Source organism: Microtus oregoni, unplaced genomic scaffold (assembly GCF_018167655.1).
Source record: "Microtus oregoni isolate MIOR12 unplaced genomic scaffold, Mior012 000016F_ref0000370, whole genome shotgun sequence".
Lineage (NCBI taxonomy): Eukaryota > Metazoa > Chordata > Mammalia > Rodentia > Cricetidae > Microtus > Microtus oregoni.
The window spans coordinates 38,127,023-38,135,896 of record NW_024543075.1 but is presented as its reverse complement, the minus strand read 5'-3'; the positions used below and the strand labels follow the sequence as shown (position 1 = coordinate 38,135,896).

The following is an 8,874-nucleotide window of genomic DNA, read 5'->3' as shown; positions in this document are numbered from 1 at the left end:
CCACACAGGGCAGGAACCTGGAGGCATGGAGGCCATGGAGGGGTGGGTGCTGCTTCCTGACGTGACTCAACATGGCTCGCTTACCCTGCTTTCTTCTAGAACCCAGGTCCACCAGCCCAGATATGGCACCACCCACAAAGCACTGGGCTTCCCCCCATCAATCACTAATTAAGAAAAGGCCCAACAGCTTCGCTTACAGCCAGATCTTATGGAGGCATTTTTTTCAACTGAGGTTTCCTCCTCTCAGAGGTGGTGGGGGTAGGGGAGGACTTGACATAAAACTATACAGCACAGCACCAGAGAAGACTCACAACCTTCATTCCCTTCACACTCCCCAAAGACCTGGCTTAGTTCATAACTGTGCTCTAGCTTGTCCCACTAGGATGGCATCCACATTTGTACTGAGTACTGCCGCTGTCAAAGTCACTTGTGTCTATCTTTAAAGGTAGATCTCTAAATTCCATGCTAGACTCAAATGAAAAAGAATATTGAGCTGAGGCTCTATAGGAATGAGCATTTTAAGTAACTTTACTCCCAGCTCTTGGGAGGCAGAGGCAGGTGGATCGCTATGAGTTCCAGGCAAGCCTGGTCTTAAAGTAAGTTCAGGATAGCCAGGGCTGTTAGAGAAACTCTGCCTCAGAAGAAATAACATGCGACCCTGTCTAACTTACATGACATGGCAGATGACAATTCAGGAAAGGTCTCTTTGGTGTTGAGAAAGCTCTGGAGGCCACTTGGCAAGGATGACTGGAAATTGAGAGTCCTGCAAAATGTCTGTCTACAAAGTGAAGCCGTCTAAACTCCCTGGGTGTGCTGTCAAAGCTGAGTCTGGAGGGGAGTAGGAGTAACTGGCAGGGAAGGCCTGTAGAGGAGAGCCTACCTGCACCTGCCTGAGTGGGGCTGTGTGTGACCGTGGCTAAGGGAGGGGCTGTGGAAGCTACAACCTGAGTGAGTGGTAGGGCCTGTGGAGGTGGCAGCTCAGAAGCCTTGAGCAAAATGCAGACCTTGCCTGAGGGAAGCATAGAGAGGGAGGGGCATGGCCTGCTCCAGGCCAGAGGAGAGTCAGTAGATTTGCTGCAGCCTTCAGTCTCTAGACTCAGAGGAAGGCTTGTGAAGGTTAGGAATACCCCTGTGGAGCAGATGGCCCCAGCCAGGTTTCCATTGCCAGAGAGTAGGACACTGGACAGCGCTCACAGTTTTCCACCTCAAGAATTTTAAAGGGAAACTTGCCGTTTAAATCAGTCTGAAGACACTTCCCTAGAGGCTGGCAGCAGACTTGATTCCCCAAAAGCAGACACATGTTGTTCACTGACAGAAGTATGTGAACTAGGGGAAACATTAAGAGTTTCCATTAGTGCTCAGTAGCCAAATGTATTAAAGTAAAATGGAGTTGACAGAGGCTGGGAATTGAGTGTTTAAAGCTGCTTGACAGACTTTTTATTTTGCAAAGCAAAGTTCTCAAAAGTACAATGTGGATGCACTTAGCTTTACTGGACTTCATATGTAAAATGGGCAAGAAGGTAAATTGTGTGGCAGGCATTTTACAACTTTAAACACTAAGTCTTAAACATAGGAAGGGCATTCTCTTCATTGTCAGTGAACTTGAAGCCCAGAAAGGGCCATACTGCTTACACGTCTAGGTGGTTGGACCAGGAGTTCAGTCCCAGAAGAAATGGAAGCAGAAAATCCCAGGTCATAATAGAAGGATGGAGTTTTAACTGCCCTGAGGCTTTGATCTCTCCTGATTATGGTGTTTCCCCTTTAAAAGCTCTCCCCTCCCTGGGCTCAGCACTATACTTTTCCTCACCCATCTCACTGGGGTGTTGGAAAGAGGTGGTCCAAACGAGTTTGGATATTAAATACTCTTATGTAATTTGCATCGGAAACCAGGCTCCATGAATTCATTTGAGGATCAGTAACTTGGGCATAACACTACAACCTGCCTCATCAGGAATTCTGACATAAAATTTAAAAAAAAAACATTTAAAATGACTTGTGTAGTAATCATCCATCCTCCAAAACTTGGCTTTGCATCCCTGTGAGCATCAGATAGTGAAAACAAAATTGAATTGATGGGTGGGCGAATAGCATGGTATGCATTCCCATTCTTCTCCAAAACACCCGCCCATAAAACCGAGGGATCTCTATGTGGCTTCTCCATCGGCCTTCCTTCCTTGTGTAGGGAGGATAGAAGCATACGGATGTGAGTCAGCTCTTCATGTCCTTCTGCTTTACACAATGTCTGAAGTACCCGTCTCTAATCTCTATCAAATTTGTACTCCTAAAACAGCATCTCTCTGTTCAATGCGGACATTATGTGATGTAAGCATGCCTCTAATTTGAAGCTCACCATTGCTTTAATGTCTTACATTTCAGTTTTCCCTCGCACTCTCAGCATTTATATATCTTTCTATCGAGAGAACTTGGTGAACGTCAAGAACATAGTTCAGTGGCAGAGGTCTTGCTGAACATGTGTGAGGCTCTGGATTGAATCTCAAACAAGGAAAATAAATAAAAATAAGAAGAAAGGAGCTGGGTGGTGGTGGCGCACGCCTTTAATCCCAGCACTCGGGAGGCAGAGGCAGTGATCTCTGTGAGTTCGAGACCAGCCTGGTCTACAAGAGCTAGTTCTAGGACAGGCTCCAAAGCCACAGAGAAACCCTTTCTCGAAAAACAAACAAAAAAAAAATAAGAAGAAAGAAAAAATTCCATGCCACGGGTGATGGCACAAGCCTTTAATCCCAGCACTTGGGAGGTAGAGACAGGCAGATCTTTGTGAGTTTGAGGCCAGCCTGGTGTTCAAGAACTAGTTCCAGGATAGCTAAGACTGTTACACAAAGAAACCCTGTTTCAAAAAGCAAACAAACAAACAAACAAACAAAAACAACAAAGAAAAAATTCCACTTGTGGCCCAAATCAATCCTCCCTACCATGATGTTCTTTGACTCCTCTCAAGGAACGGGGCATATGGACAAACTCTGTCTCCTCTACTGGCAAGAGTCTGTAACACTGATTTTTCTACCTCAGCAACACAAGATGAAGAGATCTAACTTTCTCCAATTTCTGCATTTATTGTAGTTATGACAGGGCAATAAAGTGCAGGGTTCTACCTTCTTGCATTCTTGCTAAGCCCATTTCATATTTAAATAGAATTTGATCTCCTTGATGGAGACTCCCATGGAAGATTACCTAGTTCAGATGCTAACTTACCTCAGCTTCTGTTAAACTGCCTGCTAAGGGCTTATGTTTGTATCTGTTAAACCACTTGCTTGTAGAAAACCTCTCTGGGAGGCGGCAGCAGAATGAGACACAAGGATGTGGTTTTTGCCTTTAAAGACCCCTTGCTCTAAATGCTTGGGACTACACTTGGGTCCCAAATACCTGAGTGTAGTTCCAATCAATTGGAATAAAGACTTTCACTTGGCTATAAACTATGTCTGTGTGGTCCTCTCTAGCAGGCTCCCTGTGACATAATCCCCCACTCATTTGGGTCAGTTCACAGATCAGAATCTCACTTCAAACAAGTGTATAGTTATTATCCATTGGTAAAGTCTACCCACCTTTTGAAGCTACAAGTAGTTTTGCCTTTTCTTCCCTGTTTGAGGTAAGGTTGCCCAGGCTGATTTCAGATTCCCAGGCTCAAACAATTCTCCAGCCTCCACCTTCCAAATAGAGACTACAGGTCTGTACCACTGTACCTAGTTCCCATGTAAGTTCCTCTTATGGACATCAACATATTATATTTTAATGTACCTTCACAATTCCCATGGTGATGTTTTCCTTTAAGGTAACCCTTTAAAGCCAGGTATCTATTGTTCCTCTACTTAACCATATAGCCAGGCTACTGACTAGCACCATGGAAACAGTAAAAACCCACACATAAAAGCTTTTACCATTGTTTAAATTCTTCATGACTGCTAGGAAAACAGCATTTTATTTAGACACCTTGTCTTAGTTAGGGTTTTATCCCTGTGATATGACACCACAGCATAAAATATACGCATATATATATATATATATATACATATATATATATATATATGAAAGCATTTAATTGGGGTCGTCTTGCAGTTCAGAAGTTTAGTTCATTGTCAGCATTGAAGCTAAGCATGGTGGCATGCAAGCAGACATGGTACTGGAGAGGGAACCCAGAGTTCTACATCTGAATCAGCAGGCAGGAGGAAGAGAGTGTGACTTGAGCTTTGAAACCTCAAAGCCCACCCCCAGGGACACACTTGCTCCAACAAGGCCACACCTCCCAATAAACCCATGGGGGGCATTTTCATTCAAACCACAGAGCACCTTTCTTTAAACACAGTGATGGCTCTCCAAGCAGGATGCTGTCCAATAGTCTTAGAACTCCTAAATACAACACTTTACTGGTCAATTGAGTTCTGTGTACAAGGCACTGTTCATACAATACAATCTATCATTATTTTATACTATTCCAAAATCAGTTCTAAGGGAAAAGAGCCTTCTTGATAAGTCTACTAAGTAAGTATGTTTTCCTTCAGTTCCATATTCCTACTGCAACCCAGTAAGGATGAATATATATTTATAATTGTCAAGCACGATATCTATATTTATATCTATATCTATGGTTAACTTCCTGCTTGTGCAACCCCCCACACACACACACACACGGTGCCCAGCAGTTAGAATGCCCACATAAGATTTGTCTTTTGAATATGCTTGGTTTATTCACACAATCACTCCTTATAATACCATGCTAGTAAAATAGTTAAATATAGTTAAACAAACATCTCACCAAGCAGGGAACAATACTGCAGAAAACAATACCGCAGGGATCTTCTCAGGTAAGGATGCTTCAGAAGCTTGGCAGGCTCAACCTATGTCCACTGTGAAGTCTTTCGACTGTGGCGGGCTGGAAGGATGGCACTAGTAGCTGTCCAGGAGGTCGCTGAGAATGTCAGCCAAAGGTTAATGCTGACAAGTAGGCACGTGTAAGTTCAGCAATGGCGCTAAAAGTGCAAGGGTCACCAAAGTCAGGGCCACACAGAGGCCAGTCTCAAAGCCTCCTTGCCTCCTTGCCAGTGTGTAGCAGCACAGAAGACTGGGAAACCACATTTGGGAAATACGGCAATTTGGTCCAGTTTTTCTAGTATTTCAATTGGCTGTGTCTGTACTAACAAATCAACACCACCTAGGGGTTAATTCATTAGCATATCAAGACTTGTTTTGGGATTTAGATAGTATCTGAGTTGCCTGGTGGCAGGTCCATTAACACGACAGAGCTTGCCAGGAACAGGACTGGGGGCAGGGTGCTTATCTCCGAGTCTGTCTGAGCTGCTTGGCTGTAAGCAACAATCTTACAGGCTTTGCATTATTCTAAATCACACAAAAATGGTTTACACTAATGTTCCTATCAATTCTGTTCTACTTTAAAAAACTTATCACTTCTGTCTTCCATGGAATTGAGCTCAATTTATGTAGTTTAAACTTAAATCTGTGCTTCCCTAACAAGCATAAGACCTTGACGATTCTTGAAACTCCAATAATGCTAGCACTCAAATCTGTTAGGCAAGTCTTCGGTCTCTAGGCTGTTTGGCCTCTGAGTCCAACTCCTGAGCCAGTGTTCTTGAAGAGGAGTGAGCAGTTTTTGACTTTTAAATTTTCAGTACACTCTTGAGGTAGGAATAAATCTGCCATGTACCATTAGAAAATTATATTGTAACATGCCAGTAGGGAAGGAGAGCTACTTCTTTCTTTCACAATCTTCTAGGCTATAACCGTGGCCACTTTGGCCCTAAAAGAATCAGTTTGCTTTCTTTTTCACTAAGCTTCTAGTAAAGACTACTGAATTGCAATGACCCCTTTCAGGCTACTGGGACATCCAAACTAATCTAAGAGGAGCCTTAGAACAAAAGAGAGCAAAAGTTCCAGGCACAAAGGGCTCTCCTCTTTTCCTGACATGAGTAAAGTCTAGAAGTAACTCAATTCTGATCCCTTCCTACTCCTCAGGAGCACAAAAGTTCTCATGTTCTTATTGCTGGTTTGGCTAAGTGGTCAGCTTCCACACTGAACCCATCCAGGTCCCCACCAGCATTTACATGGTTAGCATAAACCCAGCTCTCTTAGTTACCATTGCATTGTTGTGAAGAGATACCATCCATGGCAACATACAGACGAGAGCATTTAACTGGGTGCTTGCTTACATCGGAGTGAGAAGTGTGGTGGCAGGCAGCAGGCAGCAGGCATGGTGCTGGAGAGGTGACAGTTACATTGTGATCCTCAGGCTGCAGACAGCGAAAGGGAGAGACTGGGCATGGCATGGGCTTTTGAAACTTAAAAGCCTATGCCCAGTGACGCGACTGTTCCAAATAATGTCACACCTTTTAACTATTCTCAAATAGTTCCTGATGAGTAAGCATATAATATTCTATGGGGCCATTCTCATTAAAACCACCACACCAGTTATGGGCAAAACTCATTGGCAGTAGATGAAAAAATAGTGACTCCAGTTGTGAGGAAGGAAGGCACCAGGTGAGAGTTTCAGTGAGAGAAATGTTAGGCGTCTAGATGTGTGGATCATGGTTACATGAATACACACATGAAAGATTAAGCAATAAACGTAATACTTGGTAAGCAAATTTATAAACTTAGACAAGATTAAGAGAAAATAGAAGAATAAAAATAGAAAGCACAACTTTTTCCGCTGCTGAGGAAAAATAAAGACAAATCATCCTATAAGAAAAGTAAGAGAAATGGAGGAAAAAGAGATAATCATGGTTAGTACAAAGCATATTACAACTAGCAAGAAGAAATGTAAAACCCACTTTACTGTATACATGAGACCAAACAGACTAAGGTGAACAAACAAACAAACGAATCCAGCAGAATGTGTCAAAAGAAGAAACGGGGTAAATCCAAACCATGAGTCCCTCTCACTGGTACTTCACCTATCAACACTTCCTTCCCCTCCCAGCAAAAGCAAAAATAAAGAGAAAAAAAAAATGAAGCGAGCCCTCTCATATCATTACTAAACTTTTTAAACAAATTTCGTTCTAAATCTTCTAAACGACTACTAATTTCATCTTCCAGGGTTTTTTACTTGTTTGCTTGCTTTTGAAAACCATTTTGGTAACTAGGTTTGGAATGCCTTCGAATTTTTCTCATTAAGAGCAGTGGAACTTCATTTCCCTCCCATAACGGCTTCTCTTTCCACCGCGGTTCAGGGACAGAGCCCCTTCCACGAAGCCAGGGCCAGCGAGAGGCTCCCAACCTGGTTTCCGCCTCCCCGCGACAGCAGCTTGAGGAGCAGAGCGGCCGACCAATCACATCCAGGAGCGCCCTTTCCCCGCCCCCCCAGCTGAGGGCCCGCCCGCCCACCCTCCGCCCTCCCGCCTGCGCACTGCGCCACCCAACCGGTAGGAAGCGGCGTCGACCCGCAGGCAAGCCAAGCCAGCGCCTCGCCGCGTCTCCCGCGTCCCGCCCTCCAGCTCCACAGCCTCGCCACCGCCGCCATGGTCGAAGCCGACCGTCCGGGGAAGCTCTTCATTGGAGGGCTCAACCTGGAAACCGACGAGAAAGCCCTCGAGGCGGCCTTCGGCAAGTACGGCCGCATCATCGAGGTGCTCCTGATGAAGGACCGGGAAACCTCCAAGTCCAGAGGCTTCGCCTTCATCACCTTCGAGAACCCCGCGGACGCCAAGGCCGCCGCCCGCGACATGAACGGCAAGTCCCTGGATGGTAAGGCCATCAAGGTGGCCCAGGCCACCAAGCCGGTGTTCGAGAGCGGCCGGCGCGGGCCCCCGCCCCCCCGCAGCCGCGGCCGCCCGAGGGGCCTGCGCGGGAGCCGCGGCGGCGGCGGCCCGCGGCGCCCTCCGTCCCGGGGCGGGTCGGCCGACGAAGGCGGCTACGCGGGGGATTTCGACCTGCGCCCCGCGCGGGCCCCAATGCCGCTGAAGCGCGGGCCGCCGCCGCGCCGGGCCGGGCCCCCGCCCAAGAGAGCCGCGCCGTCGGGCCCGGCGCGCAGCGGCGCGGGCGTCCGCGGCCGGGCCCCGGGCTCGCGGGGCCGAGACGGCTACGGAGGCCCCCCGCGACGGGAGCTGCCGCCGCCGCGCCGCGACCCGTACCTGGGCCCGCGCGACGATGGCTACTCGCCCCGGGAGAGCTACTCGAGCCGCGACTACGGGAGCGCCCGCGACCCGCGCGACTTCGCGCCCTCGCCGCGCGACTACAGCTACCGCGACTATGGCCACTCGAGCGTGCGCGACGAATGCCCTTCCAGGGGCTACTGCGAGCGTGACGGCTACGGGGGCCGCGAGCGCGACTACGCCGAGCACCCCAGCGGAGGCTCCTACCGAGACCCCTTCGACGGCTACGGGGACCCGAGGGGCGCCGGCCCTGCCCGGGGTCCACCGCCATCTTACGGCGGAGGCCGCTACGAAGAGTACCGCGGGTGCTCGCCCGACGGCTACGGCGCCCGCGACAGCTACCGCAGCGAGCGCTACTCGAGTGGCCGCGAGCGCGTGGGCAGGCTGGAGCGTGGGCTGCCGCCGTCTGTGGAACGAAGCTGCCCGACCCCGCGCGACTCGTACAGCCGCTCGGGCCGCCGGGCGCCCCCCAGGGGCGGAGGCCGAGTGGGAAGCCGCCTGGAGCGAGGTGGAGGTCGGAGCAGGTACTGAGCCCCAGGACTCGGACTCAGGACTCAAGTCCAAGTCAAGAAAAGAAGAATTCGTTTCCTGGTAACTCACCCAAGGACTAGGACTAAGAAGAATCGTTTTCCTTATTTTTACCGTTTTAAGACTTTTCCCCCCATGTTAACTACCTCTGCATTTTTATGCTTTTGAGAGGCAAAAAAAAAAAAAAGTTAAAACTCGTTTAATTTCATTTTGGAATTGTTAAACGTTT

General features: G+C 48.0%; 1 protein-coding gene across 1 annotated transcript; it reads left to right on the top strand.

The window, feature by feature from the left end:
- The first annotated feature begins 7,484 nt into the window (after positions 1 to 7,484).
- Rbmxl2 (RBMX like 2) lies at positions 7,485 to 8,648 on the top strand. The gene has a single exon (XM_041667141.1). The coding sequence runs from the start codon at positions 7,485 to 7,487 to the stop codon at positions 8,646 to 8,648; it is 1,164 nt and encodes a 387-aa protein (XP_041523075.1).
- The last annotated feature ends 226 nt before the right edge of the window (positions 8,649 to 8,874 follow it).